Below are 27,144 nucleotides of genomic sequence, written 5' to 3' on the forward strand. Positions count from 1 at the left end.
CGAACAAGACGATGTTCAAAATGACCAGACACGATCCTACGGGGTGAGGGGAAAAACGGTCTGTCTAGTTACTGGACCAGATGAAATGAGACGGAGAGGTAATAAAGTCTGTCGGCACGAGGACCTTGGATTTATTAAGTAAAGTGGCAACAGTTATACAGAGTCATAAAGCGTGAGAGATCGAATATGTCTAAGTCCCTAATCAGCGCTGATGGTTCGTCCAGAGCTTCGCCTCCGTGGAAGGTCTGCTTCAGAAGAAGATCCAGAGTCCCTGTGTGATACAGTCTTAAGGTGCGGCCACACCAGACGCGTATCTCGCGTACTTCGCGTATAAAATCGCCATTTTTTCCATAGGGAACCATTGGTTTACGCGCGTTTCACGCGTATAAGCAACATTTTACGCGCGTATAGCGCGTATGTGGCGCGTATATTTACGCGCTATACGCGCGTATATCGCGTACATTTCAAGAGTTCAAAAAATTGAACTTTTTACGCTCATACGCATGACGATTAGCCGCGTTGCCCAATCAGCGTTGAGCTTGACCCGACGTCACTGGCAGAGAGTAGTGAGCTTGGACAGAAGCATACGGCCGACATCTTTCTTTATTCTGTGTGGAAATAGTAACATAGTTACGCCATTAAATGCTTTTATGGAAACATTTCTAGCGAGAAATGTGCATTTTACTTTCATAATGTTCGCTCGGTGAATGTGAAGGATGTTTGGTTTGATAGTTATGACGAAGAGGGAACGCTCCGTTCACTTGCATGGACAGAGTCTCTGGTTACTAAGCAACCTCAACGTCTTGGCGGACTATATATCTGCTGATCAACACTACGAATGCTGGAAACACACCAGACACACCATGTGAAGTTATTTAACCCGATTATTGTTATTTATATCCGAGATTATTTAATTTAACCCGATCTAAACTCTATCACCCAAACACGGCGGCGTTTGGGTTTCCTACCTCGGACTCCAGCGCAGCTTATCCTGGGGCAACACACACACACACACACACACACACACACACACACACACACACACACACACACCCAAGTGTTGGAGCCTTTACCGTGGGGAGCCTCATCCTGGGGCAAGACACACACACACACACACACACAGCCACGGCCGACAACTTTCTTTATTCTGGGTGGAAATAGTAACATAGTTACGCCATTAAATGCGTTTATGGAAACATTTTTAGCGAGAAATGTGCATTTTACTTTCGTAATGTTCGCTCGGTGAATGTGAAGGATGTTTGGTTTGATAGTTATGACGAAGAGGGAATGCTCCGTTCACTTGCATGGACATGGACTCATCTAGGCGAGTGACGTATGCGCGTATGGCGCGTATTGCGCGTATGTGACCATTTTTGACACAAAATGGTCAAGCAACATTTTACGCGCGTATCTCGCATAAAAATTACGCGAGATACGCGTCTGGTGTGGCCGCACCTTTATGCTGTATCCTCCTCTCGATGAGGTGTGTGCGTTTGAGGTGTGTGTGGTTCTGTGTGTTTTTGCTTGACCTTGGCTCCCAGGCCCTGGTATATGCATGTGTATCCCTTGTGTTCCTCCTAACGGGGGAGAGCTTCGAAGTGTCTCCTGTGTGATAAATTAATGTGGCTCTCCCGTTCTTGAGGATGACTGGTGCATTGTCTGAGTGTCTACCATTTGCCTGCTTGGGAAATGGGGCCTTGGCTCTGGCCTTGACCTGACTATATTATCATGTTTGTGTTATGTGTTAAAAGTTGACTATATTGTAATGTGACTGCCATGTGATGTGCTCATCAGGATAGGGTAGGAGTTAGCTATATTTGTAATGTACATGTGATGTACTCAGCAGGTTATTTTGCCCAACAGGGGCATAAAGTTAGGGATTGGACTATTTGATCCATCCAGCCCGTAGTGATCATCGGTGACTCAACCCTGAGTCGGGTCCCTCCCCACACACACACAGACGTCCACATGGAGAGTTATCCCGGTGCCAAATACCAACACGTCACACAGGTCTGATACAAATCCAAGATTCACACCAAGATTGTGGTGCTCTCTCTGGGCCTCAACCACAGGGACGTTGGAGTCGGCCCGCCAGGACCTCCACAACAACCTCACCGGCCCCTGAGGGGCCCTGCTCCCTCTGGGTTCCCCTGGGGCCCTCACCGGCCCTGGAGGTGAGGGCCCCACTCACACACACACACACACACACACACCGAACACACACACACACGTACTTACATAAACACACACACACAATAACACGCGCGTACACACACACAGTCTTAGCATGTCAAGATGTAACCACCGTCATGGCCCCCCCAGCGTCTAACATAGTGCTGTTTGACTCAACATGGTGGTGTGTTGAGCACCAAAGGCTCTTCAACCATTCAAACACCTCCACCACACACACACACACACACACACACACACACACACACACACACACACACACACACACACACACACACACACACACACACACACACACACACACACACACACACACACACACACACACACACACACGACACACCTGTGTCTCCTTCACCCTAATCCTGTTGGCCAGAAGGTGAACTGCACCGAGGTGGATTCACCGCCTCTTGGTTAAAGGTTGTATTAGCGATTCTGGTTGCCCTGACTTCCGTTGCGAGATTCCAAAAAAACAGAGCCAGCTAGCCCCTCCCTCCTATGTTTTGAAAATGATCATGGACGCGCATTTTCATGAATGTGCATGAAAATGCAACAGGAATTTGTAGCTACCACTTCGCGTGCACAAACGCGAAACACCACAACACCCACCCCTTGTCTGTGACTGGTTGGAACACTGTTTATTTTGATTTTGAGGTGTTGGTAGTACCATTTGTTTCTGTGTGCGATCTCGGAGCCTAGGCTGCCTAGAGAGATGCGGTTTTTTGACAGCCTGCTTATGGGACGGGCAGCTAGCGGATCGTGAGGAAAAAGCAGATGAATGTGATACTTTATGTTTCAATCAGAATCGCTGATACAACCTTTAATATGAATGAAATGAGGGCTATCAAATTAACGCGTTAATTTGTCACAGAAAAAAAACAAAAAAACATTAATCGCACTTCTATAGTGCCCTTTGACCCGGTGCGTCATTTGCGTTGAAACAAAATGGAGGCAGACGAGAAGACGCTGCTCGGCCCCGTGCACGGAAAGTTCAAGTTTAAACTCCCAGACGGAACTGTAGATAGCAACACCGTCATCTGCAGTGGCGTTTTCTCCCGGAGGCCAAGGGAAGCCAGGCTTCCCTGTTTTTTTAGGCTGTAGTTGTCATCCAATAAAAACATTTATATTAACAGATTTGTTAATTATTTTGTGCTGTGTTGCTGTAATTTCTTCCCCATTTTTCTCCTCTCATTGACAATTACACAATGCGCGATACTGCGCCCCTGTTATATACTGAAGACGCGACGAAACACGACACTGCACACTGCGAGGAAGCCAGCCCGAGCTGGCATCCCTTGGTGAAAAAAAAAGAAAGAATTGACCAATCAGGTGAGGCTACCGTCATGACACTGCCCTCCTCTGATCGGGAGGTCGGGAGGGTGTCAGGAGGGTACCAAGGGAAGCCACTCGGCCCTTGGCTTCACACCAATCAAATCAAAGCATCATTATCAACGTCAGTAGTAGATAATAACCACTACCTGGACCGATTCCTATTTGCAGGCACTTCCGGTTGGGGGAGGGGTTTTATGACGGTTCATAAACCATAAAAAACCCTTTGTGTTGTTATGACATGTATAATGCCTGTGTTGAACCTGTAGGGGGCGCTGGGGTGCGGGATCTGTATAATCAATGTGTGTGTGTATGTGTGTGTGTGTGTGTGTGTGTGTCAACAGATGTTTCATGGGTTGAATGGGATGATTCTATTAACATCATGTGGACAGCAGTATCATTATATGTTGCACTTCTTACGACAAATGTATTTGTAAGTAGTGTAGGTTATAAGTGTCAGTCAAAGCCCCTGATAACAGAGGGGATAATTCGGAGTCTTAATGTCTTGGGAGATGTATCGCCTTCGATTGTCACATATATGTTTGAAGTCCACTCAGCCTCCTATGCGGATTGTGGGCTGAGGCCTTGATGGAGGAAGTGGGTATGTATGCGATGCCATAGAGACGGGGTTGAAGGTGTGTCAGCAGGAAGATCGTCAAGTGCTGTTTGATGTACACACAGCATCATATGCAGATTGGGAGGGAGTGTGTGTGTGTGTGTGTGTGTATGTGCTGTAATATTGTTTTATCTATCCTAATATTATACGAATCCTCTAGATACATTTATATAGTGGTCATCGTAATACTGATAACAAGGCCGTAATCAACCGTATAGTGATATGCTATAGATATATGTAAATATATATATATGTACATATATATATATATATATATATATATATATATATATATATATATATCAGGGTTAAAAGTTGGGTTTCACCAATGGTCCATAGAACTATCTGAGTGAAGATACGGCCGATGGTTCACATAGGCAACATATTAGGTGTTATCATGATACTATTATCATATATTATATTAATTTCATTTATTTATTAACAGATAGATGTATTAACTCTACTTAACAGCGCAGTAGATCTGTAGTCTGTCTAAGGTGTGATGAGTGGGTGTAGGCCATCGGTACCTACGTATGTGTGGGTCCAGTGCCTATTGGTCAGGATGCCATGACACAGGGGAATAGGTGTGAAGGGTATGCAGATGGGCGCCCATCATGCATATATATCTAGCCTATTGTATGAATGAGTACAACCTCCAAGATAGTAAACGCGTCGTAGCGGCTGGAAGAAAAACAAAACAAAAAACAGCGACCCGACCTGCACTAATATGCCAACTGACTGTAAGTATTCATATGTGTGTATTATATTATGATTATATCATGACTATGACTATGTGTATCCGCTGTATATATCTGACTGAAGCAGTGATCACTCCGCAGTGATTCATGGGGCCGGCGGTGAGACTGTGAAACAGCAGCTGGATCCACGTGCAAGTATGTTTTTTTTTTTTTATAGCAGCGTATGATATATAGTTCCATATCACTCTCGCTATCATTATTATTATTAGTTGTTATAGTATATTCATGTAGAACAACCGTTAAATCGTATTTTCCTGATGTGTAACAGGTTCGCATGATATTCGGCTCAACAATCAAAGAACGATCCTCGGCGATCGGACCAATGTGGGGGCAAGCTGTAGTTATGGTAAGTTGTTAATACGTCCGCCATTAGTATAAGTGTATTACATCTATTTATTTTGCATTTAAAAAAAAAAAGAACAACCAAACCTAACCCATAAATACTTTTGTATTTTGTTTTTGATTCACGTATAGTACCTATCGTGGATAGTGTGAAACAGCGGACCCCTGGTGCAAGCCGCCTATCAAAGAAAAATCTCAAAAGACCGGGCCGAGGATTGGCTCTACCCTGCTCCCCACTGGCCACGGATCATCCACAAATTCCTTATAAAAAGGCTCGCAAGGACGCCGCTCATAGTGTTTTAACTCCAGAGAATTTTAACCTGGTTCTCCAAGCAGTCATAAACCCTAAAATCGCCCAGCAAGGGGGTGTATGGTCTGAGTCCAAACCGCAAGTGATCGAGACGGTGGATGTGCATGTGTCTGCGTCGCCTACAGAGACCGTCACAGTGCAGCCTGATGGGACCATACAACACGGTAGGAAATTAAAGAAAAAGTATATATATTCTATAGAGTGTAATGACCAGGAGGGGGCGTGATACTGATTATGTTGATTTCTTTTTCTATTACAAACAGACCCTGGAGACCCCCAGTGTGCACCACTACCAGAACTGACCGCTGAGGATCTTGAGGGTCTTGACGACCTCCCGTCGTGGACCTCATCGCTGTTGGAACAGATCGACTTCACTCCAGCTCATTGGATCGACCCTCCAGCTACGTCCGCAGGGGCTACCACCAGTGCAGAGCCTGTACAACACCACCAGCCTGCAGACCCTGCCTCTGGAGCCCTACACACCATTCAAGACCCTAGCCACGACCCTGCATTGTGAGTCCCATTGTGAGTGGGATTGTGAGTCCCAACGCTCATGAGGCAGTGGCGACGCTGCTACCAGTCGGCACAGCGGTTGTTGATGAACACATTTTGGGTGGGCGTTGTATTAACTGTTGTAAAGAATGTGTTGATAAATTAACCTTGGTAACTAAGGCGGCAGATGTAAACTCCATAACCATTGGTCGTCAGTGTAAACTGGGTGCGTTGGCTGGTAAACGTATTGACAGTAGATTTCAGGATATCGAAGAGCAGACGAAGCAGGCCCTCAGAGCCCTCAAGGCCGAGATAGCGCGTGATCGTATGGCTTTTGAATCCCCGAACGCTGAGATAGTGCGTAATGGTCTTGCTATCGCCTCCCTACAGCGTAAGCATCTGGATGTCGAGTCATCTGTGCGTGTCAACACTCTGGCTATAGAGAGAACTAGCGCTCAGGAGGGGCTAAGGGCAGCTAAAACCGCTCGAAAATTTTGGCTAATTGAATCTACGGGGCCGGCTAACATCAGGGCCTACCAGGCCATGAGTGCCGAGATGACTGTAATGAATGATGCACTGGAAAAGCTTACGGTGAATCGTTAGTATTTGATTTGTGTTTTGTTTTTTATTGTTTTTTCTTTTATTTTGTGGAGAGGGTATTTTTTGTTTTTAAACTGCACGTAATAAAACTTTTTTTCTTTTAATACCTGACTAATTAACGTTTTTTTATTTTTTATTTTTATTTTTTATCTATTGGAATAAAAACTATAGCTGTACACTAAGCATAAAGCCATTAGCCCTAGAAAAAGGAAATTCAAATCTATAGACGTAATCCCAAGAGACGGCGTAGATCTGATAGTGGGGATAGCATTATGGATTTAGATCTTGAAGAGATGGCAATGAGGTATGATGCAACCGGCGATACGTCTCATTTGTCGGCTGTAGGACGTGTGAGGGGTGGGGGCACGTGTGCAGAAGGTGGTTTAGACATGCGGAAAATATGTGTTGACATAGATAGAACTAGGCGTGTGTTAATTGCAGCTGATGCATGGGGGCATAGTATGGCAGATGCTCTATACCAGGCGGCAAGGATAAATGTTTCGAACGAGCCAGGGGTAGATGACGTGGAGGGGTGTGGGGGGCTAGAGGCGCCAGGAGATTTAGACACACGGGGTGTGTTGTATACGGTGGTAAACACCAGAGATGTACTTAACACTGTCGGGGGGTGGCTGGCTAGTACACAAGAGAGTCTAGACATAGCATCGCAGATAGATGTATTGCATGTGTCGCAACGTGATGAAGGGGTTGGCGAGGGTTTTCAGGACCCCCCGGCTGTGGCAGGGGGTAGGATTGGTGACCCTATAGAGTCGAATATACAGGACGGTGGCGGTGGTGTGGGGGGTGGCGGTGGTGGTGATGTTGATGGCGATGGCGGTGGTGTTGATGTTGATGGCGATGGCGGTGGTGTTGCTGGTGATGGCTGTGGTGACGGTGGTGGTGGTGATGATGTTGATGGTGATGGCTGTGGTGGTGGTGGTGATGATGGTACACCTGCGCCTACTGTAACGGGGGAAGATAATGACGAGATGCATACTAGATTATTTCCCCACTTTAACGGCTTTGAGGTTAGACAGTCCATTGATCTGAGAAGTATATCCCTTGTAAATTTATAAGAGGTCCCTGATTTGATCAGGGAGAGGCTGTCGGGTGTCATAACAAGCTGCTCACAAAGTACAGCCGATGGTAGTGTCTTAAACGTGGTGCTGAGAGGCCCTTCATTGGCCTCTGATGTACAGGCTGTGCTCGTATCAGGTGACGATTACAATGCGGATTTGTTTATGGACCATATTAGCCAAGTCATACAGAGTAACGACACAGGTCTGACGGATGATGTGTTAGAGCTGGTGGTCACAGGGGTCCACAACAAACGATGTGGGGCACGTTTGAAGTTAAAAAACATTCCCTATGATGAAATCATATACAAGAAGAAACTAAGTCTCTCCACCCCGAGTAATACTCATGACAATTTGTGTTTCTCACTATGCATGACACATTTTCTGCAGGAGGGGGTAACCGGGGGTGACACAGCGTCCGAAGAGACTAATTTGGAGGCGGCTCGCAAATTACACAGTGAGCTGGGGTTTGGCCCAGATCACTCTGTGGGTTTCTCGGATGTTTCCAAATTTGAGAGACATCTAGATGTTAAAATCCTGATATTTCATCATAATGATGCATTCAAGAAGCTGGAGATGTTCCAGACGCATACGGCCCAACATCCTAAAACAATATGGTTGTACCTCCATGATAACCATTATCATTGCATAGAGAACAGAACGGCTTTCTTTGGTAAGCGATATGTGTGTGAATATTGTTACAATGCCCATGAGGGCATCCTGTTCCACAAATGCCCGGTCCGTTGCAATGTGTGTCTGAGAGTGTGCGATAGACTAGCAGGTCTACGATAAAGTGCAAGGACTGCAGTCGTATATGCCGCTCGCAGGTCTGCTACAACACACACAAGAAACATTCTTACATACATAACATGGTACCTTGTGAAAAGCTCAAATACTGCGATCGTTGTTGTAGACAGTATATCATACCGCAGCATGTGTTGGATGAGAAGAAGAAGAAGAAGGGGAAGGGGAAGGGTGACGATAATGGTCATGTATGCAGCTTGACAAAGTGTCGTCACTGTGGGGAATCGAAACCCAGTGACGGAATACATGATTGCTATATCCAGCCGTACGACCGCACAAAGAAGCGCAAGCGCAAGGGCCATCGCAAGGGTCAGGGTAACCGTTATACGACGGCCCCTACATTAGATGACGATGATGATGACGGTCCACCTGATAATTACATATATTATGATTTCGAAACGCGCATTCATAATGGTCGTCACGAACCAAACTTTGTGGCTGCTAAGACGTCTGACAGCACGGAATGGTATGCTAGCGGTGTAGATTGTGTAGGAAAGTTTGTGAAACGCTACAGAACAGGGGAGTATACGTTGTATACATTCGTTGCACACAATGCATCGGGCTTTGACAACTATATCGTCCTGGATTACATGATCCAGCAGGGTATTAAACCCTTTTTAGTCATGAAGGGGAGCAGAGTCATTTTGATGCGTGATGACGCCTACAAACAGAGATGGGTCGACTCTTTAGCTTTTTGCCCATGCGATTGGCTAATGCACCGGATGCGTTGGATTTTGACGATATGGTGAAAGGTAATTTTCCTCATAAATTCAACACACGGGCCAACGAGTCTTATGTCGGTGCCTACCCTGAGATCTCATATTATGGTTATGATTCCATGACAGATTTCGCGACATGGTACAGATCTGTACGACTCAAAAAATTTGTCCTTCAGAAACAGCTACGCAATTACTGTGTCAACGATGTGAGGATCCTGTACACGGCGTGTGGGATCTACAGGGAGAATTTCATAGAGTGTGCCACTATAGACCCCTTTGCCTATGCCACTCTGGCTTCGGCGTGCATGGCCACCTTCAAAAAGTCGTTCTCATGTGCATCTATCCAGTGGCTTGAATATCTATCCCACTCCAATAACCTGGAGATTCGGCACGCTCTCAACCACGGAGAGGCTAAATATGGACCATTCTTCCTAGACGGATATGCTCCGTCTATAAACACAGCCTATGAATTTGCAGGAAGTTATATTGGGTGTGAACGTTGCTACAATGCTGGTCACCAGAACCCTGTCATCAAGAAGGCCTATGGTGAATTGTGGTTGCAGTTTCACCTCAAAGTCAAGGCCCTCAAAAGAGATCATGGTTTGAGAGTCGTGGTCATGTGGGAGTGTGAGTGGCACGGACAGAAAAAGACCAATGCTGCAGTGCAGGCATTCTTGGCTACTCTGAAGATACAACCTAGGATTGATCCTCGCGACTCTCTCTATGGGGGTCGCACCAATGCCATCAAAATGTATCACAAGGCCGAGCCCAGTGAGAAAATACGCTACTATGACTTTACCTCTCTCTACCCCACAGTACAGGCTCGCTGTCCTTATCCTGTAGGGCACCTCCAGATCATTTTTAGGAATTTTGGTCCTTTGGATGGGTATTTCGGCATCGTCAAATGCACTGTGTTGCCCCCCAGAGGTCTTTACCATCCTGTGCTCCCTTACAGATGTCATGGGAAGCTGATGTTCCCCCTCTGTGGTACATGTGCCAATGCGCTCAATCAGACAGACGCATGTCATCACTGCAACGATGAAAGGGCTCTGACAGGCACATGGGTGACTTTTGAGTTACAAAAAGCGGTTGAACTGGGTTATGAGATAATCCAGATGCATGAGGTATGGCACTACAACAACCGGTCGACGACTCTGTTTAAAGGGTACGTCAAAACGTTTCTCAAGCGTAAACAGGAGGCTTCAGGATACCCCAGCACAGTGGATACTGCGGAGAAACAGCAGGTGTATGTGCAAAACTACCTGGCAAAGGAAGGCATACAGTTGGATCACGACAACATGAGTGTTAACAAAGCCATGCGTAATTGCAACAAGTTGATTCTAAACAGCCTGTGGGGTCGCTTTTCACTACGCCCAGACCTACCCACTTGTGAGCTAATTTCTGAACCTGAAAGGTTCACTCAGCTCATGTTTAGCGACAGCTATCACATTAGTCACTTTTGCTTTATTTCTGATGATGTAGCCCTTGTACAATGGAAACACGTAGATGCCCGTCTCGAAAGGGCGCGGGATGTCAACGTGATTGTGGGGGCTGTGACTAACGCCCATGCCAGGCTCATGCTCTACGATCTTCTAGACAAACTACAGGACCGTGTCCTCTATTGTGACACAGACAGCATCATTTTTGTTTCTAAGGAGGGTGATTGGGTACCCCCTTTAGGCCCTTATCTGGGCGACTTGACCGACGAGATAAATGATGGTGATCTGTATGGTACCGAGCAGGAGGATTACATTAGCGAATATGTCTCAACAGGTCCTAAAAGCTATGCTTACCACACACGTCACCACAAGTCTGTAGTCAAAAGCAAAGGGGTGACTTTAAATGCAGCAAATGCTAAAGTGGTCACCCATTAGATGATTTTGTCAACCGTCGGCCTCAAACCATCGACGTCACCTCCACTGCAGATACCATCCAACGAGATAAGAATACGTTTCTGCTTAAAAACGCTACTGTGGTTAAACGGCTTAGGGTGGTTTACAACTAACGCAGGGTCTTCTCCGACTACACCACACTTCCTTACGGCTATTAACCATTTTGTTTATTGTTTTCACATGATCCATGTTTTTATTCTTCTTCTCTTTACATATTGTTTTCATATGATGCATGTTTTTATTCTTCTTTTTACATATTGTTTTCAAATGATCCATGTTTTTCTTCTTCTTTTTACATAGTTTTTTTTTAATCTTTTTAATTTATTCATTTTGTATTTTTGAGGTGGTATGCATATTGTGTTAAGAAAATCAAATCATACGGAAATTCACCACGCTTTCCGGTATGTTATTAACTATTTTGTTTTTTATTGTTTTCAAATGATCCATGTTCTCTTCTTTCATCTTTTTATTTTAATAATTTCTGTATTATGGGGGGTATTCATATTGTGATACAAGAAATTCAAATCACATGTTAAATGTATCATAATGTATCTGTATATACTTTTTTATGCATCATGCATTAATGATTAATGACGATTATCGTATGCTAAATGTTTTGTGGATCATATCGGTGTTAATAAAGAATGTTAACTGTCAAATGTTTCACGGTTCTATGGTCACAATACAGCCGTCCGTCAGAGGGGATGCACACAGACCGCGGAGATGGCTGTTGTACACACTACGTTTGATCCTAGGCTACAGCACCCGTTCAGCATGGTAGTATTGGGACCTTCAAACAGCGGCAAAACCTACTTTGTCAAAACAGTCATTGAAGATATGGATCGGTTATTCTCAGAAAACATTGAAAATATAGTATATGTTTATTCATGCTGGCAGCCCATATATGATGATTTGCTTAAAATAAGGAACATTCACTTTGTAGAAGGGATCCCCAAATCTCTATGTGATGATGCAATCTTACCAGTCCATACTAGAAATCTGCTCATTATTGACGACTTGATGAACGACGCATGCAATAATATAGAGGTTCAGTACGTTTTTACCAAATATGTACACCATCGTAATCTCAGTTGTATGTATCTGGTCCAGAATTTATTTATGCAGGGTAAAACCAGCCGGACAATTAGTCTAAATACCAATTACATGGTTTTGTTTAAGAACCCTCGTGACAAATATCAGATTATGTTGATAGCCAAACTGATGTTTCCATGCAAGACAAAATATTTTCTAGAAGCCTTTAACGATGCTACCGACATGCCTTACGGCTATCTGCTTGTAGACTTTAAAGCCATGACCCCAGACAACATGAGACTTAGAACAGATATATTGTCAGACCGGCATGTTGTATAAACTCAGAGAGCAAAGTGATTAGCCAAAAGACCATGTCCTCGCGTATAAGCAGAAATCGTGAGCGTCTTAAGCAACTATATAAAGCACCTCCGGCACAGCGTAAAGTTATCCTCAGGACGGCCAACGCCGACTTTATCAACTCACTGTGTGAAATAGCCTTGAACATTTTACAAGGCAAAATACCGTTGACCCCACGTCAGCATACAAAATTGCGTAGACGAAAGAAGGACCTCAGGATACTCGCCAATAAAAATGTACTGACATCTAGAAAGAAAAGACTGATCAATCAGACTGGTGGATTTCTTTTACCCCTGCTGTCTGTGGCTATACCGTTGTTTACAAGTCTGTTCTCAAGAGGAGGGTGATTATAATGGATCATACGCACAAGATGTATCTAGTTCCTCAACATCAACTCGATGCCTTAAAGCATACCCACCCCAGGGATTCTGTTAGAAAGACTGCTGAAAATGATCTGGATATGGCCATTGCGACGGTGTTGGACACTCCCGATACAGACCTATATGAAAAAGCTGCCAGGTACGGCGCTGTCCTGCAGCGTTATCTATCCATGGTAAAGCAAGGGCAACGCGAGCATGGAGAATTAACTCTGTCACTTGCGGATGGGGGCCCAGTTCATACACCTATGGTGGCGCAGCGTGGTGATGATGATAATGATGCCAGCGGCGATCATATTTATAAGGATATAATGAAACATATACCCGTCAGAAGCAAGAGCAACGCCAGACATATCCTGGACTCTTTAAAGAAATCTAAAAATGTCTCATGGACGGACAAGGGGGAGATCATATTACAAGGCGAAAATATTAAGGGGTCCCATATGTTTGATCTGTTAAAGAATGTTACCGCCCCTTACCATGTTGTCGAATCTGTCAGAGTGGAATCTGTCTCAGGTGTGTGCAATGACCCTGCTGATTGGGGAGGGTAGAAAGGACCTGCCGTGCCAACATCCGGGGTTCTCGGCTCTCCTCTCCTCTACGGCCAACCAACATACAAAATCTCGGGCCAAATCAAATCACAATCAACCCAACCAACCAACCAACCAAACCATGCGTGGGTCTCCCCAATTCTGATAACTAAACTGCGCAGGTACTTTACCCCATGCCAGCAAGAATCTTTAATTTTAATTTAGCACTACAAAAACCACACTATGCTCCCCAATAGCCAATAGTGGGAATCAAAAATGTAACTTCTGCATACCAATTTCCAGGTTCCAAAAGCACGGACGAGCCCCCATATGTAACATGCTTGGCTCTGGCATGAACATAAACTGGGGAGGCCACACGCAGGGTAAAGGAATAACAATGGTTTATTAAATAAGATTGAACAGAAACTAAGGTCAAGTTAATGGGATGTGGTGTAAGTCAGTAATATGTGATGTAACCAAAAGTGTGGTGTGAGATCAGTCATGGAAACAACCAAACAAAAGCCTAAAGCCAGCAGAGGAGAGGAGAGCCGAGAACCCCGGATGTTGGCACGACATTGCACACACCTGAGACCTGCAGACAAGAAAGGCACATGGCTATGTTTTGCATAGAAGCGTCATAATCATCCTTTCGATCAGTGGCGTCTTTGCATTAGGGGCCAGTGGGGCACGGCCCCACCAGAGAACGCTGCCGTGCAGGGCACGATTATACTTTTTTTTTTTTTTTTTTTAAATGTCATTGAGCATAAGTTAATAATACATTAATTGTTAATAATTAATTACATGTCCGCAGTTTTAATTTGATGAACGCAATTGTTGTAGTGTAGTAGTTGTGTGTGAAATAGTTCGTTGCTCGGTGGGGCACAGCCGAGATGGCCCCGTCTGCTGTAGTGTAGAAAACTGGTGCTGTTGCGCGAGCAAGCGCGTGCGCAGCGCCCGCTTCTGTTTCGGCGGTGGGGCCAGAAGTTTAGTGCCCCAAAGCTCTTCTCATTGGCTGATTTGTAGAAAGGGCGGGGTTTACGGCGGGAGACGATCAGATCTTGCTAGCTGGCTAACGTAGTTACTGTTACAGTTACTGTTACAGTAAATAACAACAAATGGACGTTTCATTCATTAAATGATGAATCGTGTTGAGTATCTGTCTCATGTGAGATTTAGCACTTGAACAGAAGTTGGAGATAAAACGTTTGGGACCACATCGCCCGACGGATTTAATCATTATTCAAGAGGGAAAGGACAAGAATAGATCGTTCAACCAGGAGTGGTTCAAGCGGAAAAAAATGCTTGTGTTTCACCTCAGCCACACAAAGGAGACCAGACAGCACTGTCCTTAAAGCACAGGTAATTACCATCTTAGCCCAAACTTACTTACATTTTCACCCAGGATTATCCAGGTCTGAATAGGCAACCACTTTATCAGGCTAAATTCATTGTTAATTGTACAGTATGGTGGCCTGCAAACTTAAACCATACTTCTTCTTTTTTTGGTATATTGTGAGTGGTGGCTTTGTATATTGATTGCTGTGTAAAGGGTGTGCGCCGTTGTGTTTTTATTGTTGCCACGTTGTTGTTTTCTTGAGTTTTGATATTGTGAGATCTTGAACGCTGCCATTTGGTGGTGCTATTGCTATAATAGCCTAATATATGTCGTCAGATTCGCGTTTGAGTGATGGCATTATTCAGCTGCAATTTTGGTCCCCTCTGTCACTTGCTACTGTTTTTTTTGTGATGGTAGTAATATGTGGTATTTCTGGATTGCGTTATAATATTTTCCTGCATGGGCCCCACCAGAGTTTCGAAACCAAAATCGCCACTGCTTTCGATCAAGACTTCCAGTGAGTGTATCAAAATATTCCAAACTAAATAATTTATTGTTTAATTTGCAGTGTCTGGGTAACTCGGAAATGAAAATATACCCAGTGGTGTTGGCTGAACTGATTTCCTTATTTTCTAGCATAGATGTGTACAAGCCATTACCTTGTTTTAGAATATGATGAATGTTTTTTTTTTTCCATTTGAGAACGCTATGGGTGGCGTGAGTCATAATCGCCGCTATGCCATTTGTAGCACACTGCTTACCTGCATTTTCCCCGAAGATGTGGCTGCTCTGGTCAAACGATCCTTGAAGACACCCAGGGTTCTCATAAGTCACATGACTTGATGTAGCAGCTCTGGCATGTGCAACATCACAGGGTGCCTAAAAACACAACAGTAGTTCAATCAAAAAGGGGTGTAACCAATAGTTTACATTGGAATTAACAAGGAATTCATAAAAAAGGCTAGGAATCAATCAGCTGTAGTTCATGTCTGTGTATAATGGGAAAACGAAATTTTAGAAGATATTAACATTACTTTAACTAATTTCCAAGATCTAATAAATGGCAGGAAAACACACAAGGAACAGGGAATAACATGTTAAAAATAAGTACCTTCTGATTGCCAAGTGTTACATGAGGATCTTCAAGCTGGCCATTGTCCTCAGGCGGGCTCTGCTGAAATGACAATTCATATAAGTGTTTTTAAAAGCATGTTGGTTCCCGGTAAGTAATTTGAAAATGTACATAGTTTAGGCATATTTATCAATGTTCTAAAATAATAAAAACAAAATGGGTCTCTTAAGCTGTGGCTTTTCCTGATGGTATATCATTTTTTCACTAGTAATTGCATACCTGCTGACTGCTCGCAGTGACCTCAGGTGCTGGGTCAACCCGCTCATGGTCCTCAATGTGTGTCATCTGCAATCACAAGCATTAAGAATTTTAAAAGATTGAGGTTTACCCCTACATGCAAACTCATGAGCCATAAAAAAGGGGACATTCGGTGTATTGTGGTGAAGAGAATTAAGGACAAAGAAAACTTTTATTTCAGTTCAGCTTCAATAGTTAAAATGAGCACAACAAGTTCATCAGCCAACCTTCTTGAAATTTCCAATTCAAAGTGTGTAGATATTACCAAGAACATGTTAAAAACAGTTAAACTATGTAGATTGTAATTATGAAATAAAAGTGTAAATGTTTCCAGATACTGATCCTGCAACAGATTGATTGCTTATTTGCAAATAATTTGTTTAGATTGTTTTAATTACCTTGGTTGAACATCCCAAGAAGCTGGTCTCATTGGCTGTTGGTTTATCAGCCTGGGCCATCACAACTTTTGGACCCCAAGGTGTTGGCTCCTCTTGTTTTCTCTGTCCAGAGACAACCCGAGCAGTTGGCTGGTTCACCTTCTACAATGAGGTAAGGGAGCAAAATTATCATGACGGATACAATTGTATGAAAATTGAAAAGTGGGCAGTTCAAAGAACTTACTGCTAATGTAGTTTATTTAAAACAGTAACAAACAGTGTTGTGCACGCCTGTATTTTGTGGCGCTACATACAAATGTAACAACAAAACCCAAACATTAATTTATTACAAGATGCTCTCTTTTTCCCCCCATTCCTTTACCTCACAAAACTCTGTTTGAAGAAACGGCCACTCATCAACACACAGAGTCTTGTCATCCCCCTCCGGTTGAGCAAACTGCAATGACAATTATATGTACATTACAATTGAGAAATGGAAACACAAAACTAGACTTTCTTAACCCATTTAAGCCGGGAAAGCATTGCCGCTGTTCTACCTTTAAAGCCGGGGGCGCTGTTGCGTCATTCTACCTTTAAGGACGGGAAAGCGTTTGCGTTGTTTTTTTGTATAAGGGGGGTTTTTGCCCAAAGTGTCGGCCTCTGGGCCAATGAAATGCATCAAAATAGACACATATAGGTGTCAACTTGTTCCTCGTGAGTTTAGTTCAGAAATTTCTTCAAGCAAGTATGGCGGAATTTGAGACTGAAGACTTTTCTGACGGTAGCGATTTCGAGGAGTTTCTCGGCTTCGAAGATGTTGATGAGGCCGAGTACTTTGATGACGAATACGAACCGATTGACCGGGAATTATGTTTAAGGCACATGTTCGTGAATGACGACGAGGAAGAAGAAGTATGGAATGGGGCTATGGGAATGGGGCTGCTTGTGTTGCCGGTGCGAAGAGATTACTGGCGACAGAGTAAGAATCTCTTTCGGACGCAATTCGCCAGAAATATGTCCCGGGACAGATTTGCGGCCAGCTGGAGGCAAGGACAATAGTAATACTTATTGATTGGGATGATGCTGTAATAAGTAATTACTACAGTTTATATGTAAGAGATGTATTACTGTCCCGGAGATGCGTAAAGCACCCGGGTGCGTAAAACCAGATAAGCTTCTCTGGAATGTCACTTATACTTATCAATAGTAATACCTATTGATTGTGATGATGCTGTAATAAGAAATTACGACAGTTTATATGTAAGAGATGTATTACTGTCCCGGAGATGCGTAAAGCACCCGTAAAACCAGATAAGCTTCTCTGGAATGTCACCAGTGGCGTAACAAGGCAACGACGGGCCCGTATGCAGGATGTTCAAGGCTCTTCCAAAGAATAGAGCTTCTTTGGAATTTCACACCTAACTGCGATCTCCAGAACAATAAGGCCTAGGCTACTATACATTCCCAAATTATAGCCTGTATCTTTTAATTACGCTACTTCTTAGGATGGAATGCAATTGTATTTCTATTATGCATAATACTTTTATTCAGTAGTCATCACATACAAGTGCATGTAATTTAAAACGCAGACTGTTTACAGTTTTAGTCCCAGTCTGTTCCCCTTCCCATGTTTGTTATTATATACTTTATTACTTTCTTATATACTTATTTCACTTTATTATACTTTATTTTTTTTACTATTTTGTGCTGTTCCTGCACTTTTACATATTTTCTTACTTTTTTATTTACTTTTCTACCTGTATGTAAATATTGTAAATATTTGTAAATAAAAACTCCAATTTCCCATGAAAGCCACAGGTGTCAGCTCTCAAATACTTTTTGAATTGTGTTCCTATCTGTTACAGGGGCTGAGAAATCAGTAATTTAGTAGGCGTTGACACAATTGCTGAATTTCTAGAAAAACTTCAGGTTTTGGGGGCTTTTCTGAAATCGCCTATAGGTTTTACAGGCATTTTTTCCAGGCGCTTTAGGCCTAAATGGGTTAAAGGGAAGTTAGAGAAAATATCAAAAGAATAGAGAACCACACTCTATTCACTGAATGTGTGTAATCATCACATGTTGTATGCAAATTACCTTGCTCAAAGGCACAAAGACGCTGCCCTCCAGAGTGGCTGGTACAGCAGCTTCTGGAACAGGTCGAGGGGGAGGTACGCCCTCCAGAGTGGCTGGTACAGCAGCTTCTGGAACAGGTCGAGGAGGAGGTACGCCCTCCAGAGTGGCTGGTACAGCAGCTTCTGGAACAGGTCGAGGAGGAGATACGCCCTCCAGAGTGGCTGGTACAGCAGCTTCTGGAACAGGTCGAGGAGGAGGTACGCCCTCCAGAGTGGCTGGCACAGCAGCTTCTGGAACAGGTGGAGGAGGAGGTACGCCCTCCAGAGTGGCTGGCACAGCAGCTTCTGGAACAGGTGGAGGAGGAGGTACGCCCTCCAGAGTGGCTGGCACAGCAGCTTCTGGAACAGGTCGAGGAGGAGGTACGCCCTCCAGAGTGGCTGGTACAGCAGCTTCTGGAACAGGTCGAGGAGGAGGTACGCCCTCCAGAGTGGCTGGTACAGCAGCTTCTGGAACAGGTGGAGGAGGAGGTCCGCCCTCCAGAGTGGCTGGTACAGCAGCTTCTGGAACAGGTCGAGGGGGAGGTACGCCCTCCAGAGTGGCTGGTACAGCAGCTTCTGGAACAGGTCGAGGGGGAGGTACGCCCTCCAGAGTGGCTGGTACAGCAGCTTCTGGAACAGGTCGAGGAGGAGGTACGCCCTCCAGAGTGGCTGGTACAGCAGCTTCTGGAACAGGTCGAGGGGGAGGTACCAGCTTTGAAGGTTTGGCAATCCTTGCTGGAGTTTGAAGTGCCTGGAAAATAATTGTAAATCATTGGCAAAACAATACCTAGTACACAGAGAATGTTGGACTATCTCTTGTATTAAAGGCGAAATCAGAAAATAGTTGTTCCTGTGTTTCAACCAAAAAACAAGTACATATTTCACTGAGAAATTACCAACCTCAAGGCGGGCCTTCTTTCCTTTGGAGACCACAGCCGTGGTTCCATGTGCCACCTTGTGCCACCTTCCGTTTATATCATAATGGAAGAGAACAGAAATTATAACAGTTAATGAAATATAACACATTTGTTACTATCTGTACCATACAATGTAAAGCTTGTCATATAGGATTACAGGCGCTATTAATATGTATGCACTCACAAACAGTTAATATTAAAATCACACAAATTACCTTTGTGCGATTCCCCATGGTAGCATACATGGGGACGTCAAGGTTGGATGGAACAATGCGATCCATTGCAGCCAACTTGTCAGTGCTAAACCGGATAGGGTTTAGCACGACAAAGCACTCCCTCAGGACCACAGGAGGCACACAAACCTAGAAATAAAAAAAAAAAATGAGCCATTGACCATTTGCCTTGTCTTATAGGAATAGCATTTAAATGAAACAAAAAATGTACGCATCATTACAGTTTAATTTCCTTTCAGCTATCATACCAATGTACAAACCTCATGAGGAAGGATCCGCACGGAAGACTGATCCCAGTCCTCAGGCGCATCCCAGGTCTCAGGTTGGCTGCGCTATAAACACATAGGGAGAATTAGTATTCAATAAATGTGGCATAACTAAAACTAAAGCTCTTCAAAATTGTACAACTTTTACCTTTCCGCGACGTCCGACGACAGTTTCCTTGAAGGGGTCAAGGGGACGTGGACGGGAAACTTCTCCCTTCACAACCACGGTGGTAGCAAAGGGTCTCATAGTCGGGGGTGACTTGGGAGGAGACACAGGCGGAGGTGTAACAGGCAGAGGTGACTGTAGCTGCCGAAAGGAGAAGTGCCACAACAACTTCGCGAGAATCGGCATCCCCAGATCGTCACTCAGCTGGATCTATTATAAATGAGAAGCACGGGTTATTATTGAAATAAACTGCTTTTGCCATATAAAAATGACATTACATGAATTTCTCACGTGCCGAGTTATAACACAATTTACCCCATCACGACTCCACAAGGCACGTGAATCCAGCGGGAAGCGGTCAGCTGTGACGCAGTACTTTACACCTGCAGAAGAAAACAAATATTAAACCATACACTATATACATATTTTACACGTGGTACCAAAGGCTACACACGAAGTGGTGGAGATACACTTAAAGCTTTCCTTCATAGATATTCTATACTGACATCTCTTAATCATTTTTACATACCGTTCTTTGCTGCAACGCGACGAAACTCCTCTCGAAGGAATTGTTGCGATGCCAATTTACTCGCCAGCCGGGGAGGGAAATCGAGCACAAACACCTGATCCGCACAAAAGTTTTGGATTACACACTATACAATTCTGTTAAATAGTCTGCCTTGAAAATACACTTTATTTTGTAACACAAAAACTACCTTAGGCCATCGACTGCAGGCAGCTCTCAGAAGTCCATTGAAGGCAACTCCAGCCGCTTCGATGCTGGGCGTCGCCGTGAGGTTGTTGCTTGGAGCAAGCAAGCAAACGACGTCTGGGGTTCTACGGATGTCTGCGTTCAGCAACTCCGTGCGGAGCTCAGCGGCAGACGCCCCAGGCGTATACAGGAACCCAAACGAAAGGCAACCATCTGGCATCCTCACGTGACCGTCAGCCAACGCACGCAAATGCGAGTCGCCCACAAACAGCACAAACTATAAATAAGGACAAATAAAAAGTTGTCATTCCACTCCAAACATATTCCACAGCTAAATTAAATATTATTTTCTGAAAGGTCTTTGACAAGTTTACCTGCTTATCTGGAGACTCAGGAGGGAGATCCAATCGATTGGTCTTCCCAGTGTGGGCAGAGACAGGCCACGGCTCGACACGGTGACGTGCTCCAGTGCCATGCACTAATAAAAAGACAAATTCAACACAAAACTAAAATGAATAACTTATCTCGAGCTGTTGATCTAAAAGTCAAACATCACACATTCATGCAATAGAATTCTGAGGAATATAAATGAGTTGAAAACATGCATCATTGTATCTTTACGACTACATACCAGGATCGAAGCCTCTGGCCAGAGTCGTTGCCATGGGAAGAATCCTCTTCCACTTCATCTTGGCTACAGACGAAGCGCGCGAGGCACGAGGCATCTAATGATTTCACAATAAGAAAAATAGAATGTTTCAAAATAGGTACAAGATTTCCCTTTACAAATATACATCAAGAAAGGCTGCATGTTGAAAACCCCACCCTGTACAGAGATGTATTTATGTAATTATAACCATGTGTTTTCATATGAAATGAACATTAAACAGAACAGATAGGTGCAATAAATACACACATGCACAAGGTGTTCATGTGAAATCAATATATGGGCTAAAGCACAGCATTTAAAACACATTGCATATGGTGGACAGAGGTAGAATTTAGACTGTTGGGCGGATGTGTGCGTGTAAAAAGGAAATGTAACACGACATTTCAGCATTTAAAATTTCCTAATCACAGCCAACTTATAAAGCTTTCATCCAAGGACAAATTTAAAGCCAAATATTTGCATAGAATGACAGGCAGTACAGAAACCATTTTCCCCAAAAAATCTATGAATAGACAACTAAAATGCTAATTCAGTCAAAACCCAACCAGCACCAAGTAATATAACCAGCACCTCACCTTGAGTTGAACGGCGGACGATCTCCCGTTTCTCCTTTCAACACATGACCAACAGACCTACCTTGCTTAGAAAATCTGAAAATCAGTATACAGCCACACACGACACAGCCCCAGACAGACACACACGACACAGCCCCAGACAGACACACACGACACAGCCCCCCGGAAAATCGACATGTTATGTTCAGGGTCTTATAAAATGTAATTCTTAGTGTTTCATGTGATATAATCTGGTTTCACATCCCGTTCTTGGAATCTTGCTATTCTGCAAGGTCTTCTAAAATGTAATTCTTAGTGTTTCATGTGATGTAATCTGGTTTCACATTCCGTTTCCATGTTGTCTGTAGTTTGGTTTGGGCCTGTTTTACTTGACCCCCTGGGGAGCGTAGAGAAGCAAAGGGTGATAAAGAACAGCCTCAACCACCTCTGAAGAAACTTCAATCAATAGATTAACATCTGGTTAACAAAGGTTTTTCGTTTATTGGGGCCAACTGCCCTCAAGGATCCGATCTAAGTGTATAAAAGCTCCTGACTTTAGCTACTCAGTGGACTTCTCCCCAGCGTACCTTGAGTATGAAGTAACACGCAAAGAGAAGCTCCCATCTGGGGCTTCAGATTATTGTAATGTATGCCTGTTATGTTGTTTGTTGATGCATGTTGTGATGTATCTTTATTCGTACTTTTAATACAAATATATATAACCACTAATTGTCAACAGTATTGTGTGCTTTTTGCATCTAAATATCTCATCTGCTTAGACGCAATATCTGATACAGAAATTGCCACGACACACACACGACACAGCCCCAGACAGACACACACGACACAGCCCCCCACACACGACACAGCCCCCCACACACGACACAGCCCCCCACACACGACACAGCCCCCCACACACGACACAGACACACAGCCCCAGCCAGCCAGCCAGCCAGCCAGACACACTAACCCTAACCATTTTCCAAAAAAATCTATTGATGGACAACTAAAATGCAAATACAGTCAAAACCCAACCAGCATTAGTAATATAACCAGCACCTCACCTTGAGTTGAACGGCAGACGAACTCCCGTTTCATGACCAACAGCACAGCATTTAAAACACATTGCATATGGTGGACAGAGGTAGAGTTTAGACTGTTGGGCGGATGTGGGCGTGTAAAAAGTGAATGTGTTACGTATTTTAGGAACACCAGCTGTATTTCCGTCACTTAACCAATGGGGGGTAGGACCAAACATATAAGCCGTAAATACTACACATAGCCACAAGGGAAAGCAGGACATTACTGAAGGCTGCAATAGATACTTTAGCCACAGAGGGCAGCACCACAGACCAGGCGAGGAAAACCGAGGATTACGTCACACCGGTTCCTCTCCAAGTCTTCCGGTCCTCGCTGAGTCCATAAGACCCTCCAGAATCGTGGAGGCAGATCAGAACTCTCTCGGCAGCGATTAGACACAGGGTTAGATCTATTGATCAGCTAGGAGAATACTCTCGCACGTGCTTAGAACACATCTTCAATCTCTCTTTACTTCAGAGCATCAGTTACCATACCGAAAATACTTTATACAAATAAAGTCTCTTTAAAGCTATTCCTTTGGATTCGACCCCTCTTTCCATGAAGAACTCTGCAAATTGGTGACGCCCGACGTTCTTGGAAAGTTCCGGACCGAGACTAGCGACCGCGAGGCCGTTCGGAAAGCAGTACAAGCTACTTACAGGCGCCACAAGAAAGGTAAACAGAACCTGTTGTCCATGACTGAACTCTGTATAGTTAGACATAGTCACATTTAGGTGAATAGCTTGTACTGCATCCGTCTGGTTGAGGGGACGTGTCGTCTCGGCGATCGGATTGAAATTCATAACAGACGTTTAGATACACGGCCTCGGATACGCTAACAGATTGAAATTAAATAACGAGCTCACGAAGTAAAGGGCTAGGAGTGTGTTTTATATGGGTTTGTAGATAAACTGTATCCAATCCTGTCTAGATCTAATGTGTGTACCACGTGGGAAACATTATCTGTGGTTTTTGTGTTGTATGGTGATAAGCTTCGAAGTTTAGCCGGGCCACCATAAGGTATATTTATAACCGACCAGAAAACGTTTGAGCCATTACGGTGGGGTGAAAAAGGTCGAATATTAATTAATGTTAATCTAGCTTACTTGCATAAAACCGGTTACGTGGCTTTGTTTGCTGTGGAGTTTGAATGGGTTTGATTCCTCCAGGCCCGGTCCATTGAAAAGTTTGTATAGTATACAACACAGCCGTAGAGGCACACTTGCGCAGTTTTTAACCCATCTGTTTTGAGTGCTTCGCTAACCCGCTGTGGGGACAAACTTGCAGGAATCTCATACTTCTTATAAGAGATCCAATAAATGCGTTTGACTAGTGCTACCTGGGTCAAAACTAGTTTGTTTCTACCGCCTTTTGGATGTACCACGTGGTGTACAATTTAAAGGGACCACGCGTCTTGGAAACGTGCGTTTCCTTTGTTCATACCTTCAGTCGTTATAGTCAAACCCCTTTTTTGAAACAAACGCCATTGCTCTAGAGCAACAGGGGGGCTCAACTGAAGTGTCTCTCTCTCTCTCTCTCTCTCTCTCTCTCTCTCTCTCTCTCTCTCTCTCTCTCTCTCTCTCTCTCTCTCTCTCTCTCTCTCTCTCTCTCTCTCTCTCTCTCTCTCTCTCTCTCTCTCCCTCTCCCTCTCTCCCTCTCCCCCCCGAATAGTTGTTGTACTTTTTCTCCCATAACCTAGAAAACCCCTTTGATAACCCCAACCCTTTTGTCTCTGTCTCTACAGATCGGGTCATAAACTCCTTTTGATAACCCCAACCCTTTTGTCCCTGTCTCTATAGATCCGGTCGTCAGACCCCCCCCCCCCCCCCCCCCCCCCGTCCCCATCCTTTTGTCCCAATATCCCAAATCCTGTCGTAAACTCACCCCCCCCTCCCCACCCTTCTGTCCCTGTCCCCACATCCTATCGTAAACCCCCTTCCCACTCTTTTCATCTCTCCGCAGGCCCTGGAGTAAACCCCCTTCCCACTCTTTTCATCTCTCCGCAGGCCCTGGAGTAAACCCCCCCACCCCTTTTTCTTTTTTTACACTTCTCCACCTTAACTCCACCCTCTCCGCAGGTCCTGTTGCAGATCCCTGTCCCCATCCCATTGAGTACTTGTTTATTGACGGATACACTCACAACACGAGGTGCGAATAGTGTGTGCTTGGTCATTTAAGTGTTAGCTATAGGTAATAGGTTATCACAGCCTTTTGTCGTTCAGATAGAAATCAAGAAAAGTTTCTTTATCGATAAATAAGTTGTGAATCCAAAAAAAACCAAACACTCTTAGTACTTCGCAGCCCCTGTGCCGCGACCCCCACCCCCACCTAACCTCCCCCTGCAGGCCAACCCCGGTACCTACCTCAACGCTCCCCCTGCTAACCAACACCGGCATCTACCTCTGCCCCTGCTGGTTTGCAGCGGCGCCTATCCAGTACCCTCAACGTCTCCCCCTGCTGGCCGAAACAACGCCTGCAGCACTCCTGCCGCAAAACCAGGCAGCGGCCCCCAACTGCTCACCCACGCCTAGCCCCAGCAGACGCGCCTTTCCAGACATCATGGCCTCGCTCGATGTGCTACCTTGCCTAACGGAAGCGAAACCTGACCCAGATACCCCGGCCCAGATGAGAGCGGCAGTAGCCAGGTATTTGGCAGCGAACGCCCTGAAGGACAAAGCGTTGTCCACTGAACAACAGAAAACATGGGCTATGCGAGAAGAAAAGTACAGAAAGGAGTGGGAACGAGTTGGAGTTTGGGCTGTTGGCGTAAAGGTCACCACCGGCCTTACAACAGCGGCCTGGGAATTCACCCTGAAGGAGAGCGAATGGGCTGCGACGAGACGCGCAAACACAAACAAGGTACGAAACGCGGATTCAGTCGACTACAGGAAAAAGAGGGAGAGCTACGCCCGAGCCCTACTCAACGCCTACAATGCGGCAAAAGACATGGAAGTACGGAAGAGGGAAGGGCGACCAACCGACCTTTCCCGCCAAGAGAAAACAGTGTTGAAAGGGCTGCCTGCAGCACCTCACGTCGAAGGGCGTGCGGCCCCACTAACCCTAGACGGAGCAGACGTGGGGGGCAAAGAGGCGCCATGTGGAGATGACAACACCGGCCTCCGCAACAACACCTACCCCAGCCTCGAAGAAAACACGCCTTTCCCAAACAATACAAAGGCCCCACCACCATACGGCTGCTATGACCATCCGGCGCCTCGAGATTCCAAAGGCCCTGCCCTCCAATTCCCAATGCTCCACATAGAGAAGGGGCCTGTGGACATCTCGTACAACGATCAACCCCCACCGTCGTTCGCAGGAGAATGTCAAGATTACGGTGGCGTTGAGTACGACTCGAAGAAGGGGCCAAAGGACGGGACCGACCGCGTGATAAAAGGGAGGAGCGGCCCGGCTGCCATAATTGGTCGAGAAGCCGACCACCCTCCGGGCGCAACGAACGTCGACATGCCCCAATCCTGCCCAACCCAGCAGCAGCAGCTGCAACCCGACCCACAACCCTACTGGACGCAGCAGCAGCAGCAGCATCAGCAGCAGCTACAACCCAACCCTCAACCCAACTCAACCCTGCAGCAGCAGCATCAGCAGCAGCTACAACCCAACCCTCAACCCAACTCAACCCAGCAGCAGCAGCATCAGCAGCAGCTACAACCCAACCCTCAACCCAACTCAACCCAGCAGCAGCAGCAGCATCAGCAGCAGCTACAGCCCAACCCTCAACCCAACTCAACCCAGCAGCAGCAGCATCAGCAGCAGCTACAACCCAACCCTCAACCCAACTCAACCCAGCAGCAACAGCATCAGCAGCAGCTACAACCCAACCCTCAACCCAACTCAACCCAGTTCTACGCACCCCAACATCAGCTACAATACAATCCACAACTACCGCAACAGCAGGAAATACTACAACCCATCCA

At 45.1% G+C, this 27,144-nt stretch overlaps 2 protein-coding genes across 2 annotated transcripts in view; both read right to left on the minus strand.

Annotated features, from left to right (window-relative positions):
* Window positions 1–19,787, minus strand: part of LOC130386704 (protein enabled homolog) — a 43,926-nt gene extending 24,139 nt beyond the window's left edge. The window contains exons 1-8 of the mRNA XM_056595716.1: window positions 19,747–19,787; window positions 19,515–19,578; window positions 18,598–19,365; window positions 16,886–16,960; window positions 16,525–16,665; window positions 16,109–16,174; window positions 15,869–15,931; window positions 15,519–15,636 (exon numbers count right to left, since the gene is read on the minus strand). Coding sequence (XP_056451691.1) covers window positions 15,519–15,636; window positions 15,869–15,931; window positions 16,109–16,174; window positions 16,525–16,665; window positions 16,886–16,960; window positions 18,598–19,365; window positions 19,515–19,578; window positions 19,747–19,772 — 1,321 coding nt within the window. The 5' untranslated portion in view covers window positions 19,773–19,787. The remainder of the gene's footprint in view (window positions 1–15,518; window positions 15,637–15,868; window positions 15,932–16,108; window positions 16,175–16,524; window positions 16,666–16,885; window positions 16,961–18,597; window positions 19,366–19,514; window positions 19,579–19,746) is intronic.
* Window positions 19,788–19,857: 70 nt separating this feature from the next.
* On the minus strand, window positions 19,858–22,930 carry LOC130386705 (uncharacterized). Its single transcript, XM_056595718.1, has 7 exons — window positions 21,540–22,930; window positions 21,283–21,386; window positions 20,913–21,185; window positions 20,726–20,819; window positions 20,512–20,579; window positions 20,179–20,406; window positions 19,858–20,096 (listed from the first exon to the last, which is right to left on the minus strand). Exons 1-7 carry the CDS (start codon window positions 21,631–21,633, stop codon window positions 20,007–20,009), a joined length of 951 nt encoding a protein of 316 aa, XP_056451693.1. The 5' UTR covers window positions 21,634–22,930; the 3' UTR covers window positions 19,858–20,006.
* Between the last annotated feature and the right edge of the window lie 4,214 nt (window positions 22,931–27,144).

The sequence above is a fragment of the Gadus chalcogrammus genome, chromosome 7, assembly GCF_026213295.1.
Source record: "Gadus chalcogrammus isolate NIFS_2021 chromosome 7, NIFS_Gcha_1.0, whole genome shotgun sequence".
NCBI lineage: Eukaryota > Metazoa > Chordata > Actinopteri > Gadiformes > Gadidae > Gadus > Gadus chalcogrammus.

Coding starts and splice junctions, on each gene's coding strand:
- LOC130386705 (XM_056595718.1), bottom strand. CDS start 21,633: ATGCCTCGTGCCTCGCGCGCTTCGTCTGTAGCCAAGATGAAGTGGAAG. Junction 20,820..20,912: donor CCTGCAGTCGATGGCCTAAG/GTAGTTTTTGTG, acceptor TGTGCGGATCAG/GTGTTTGTGCTCGATTTCCC. Junction 20,580..20,725: donor TCGCGTTGCAGCAAAGAACG/GTATGTAAAAAT, acceptor TTTCTTCTGCAG/GTGTAAAGTACTGCGTCACA.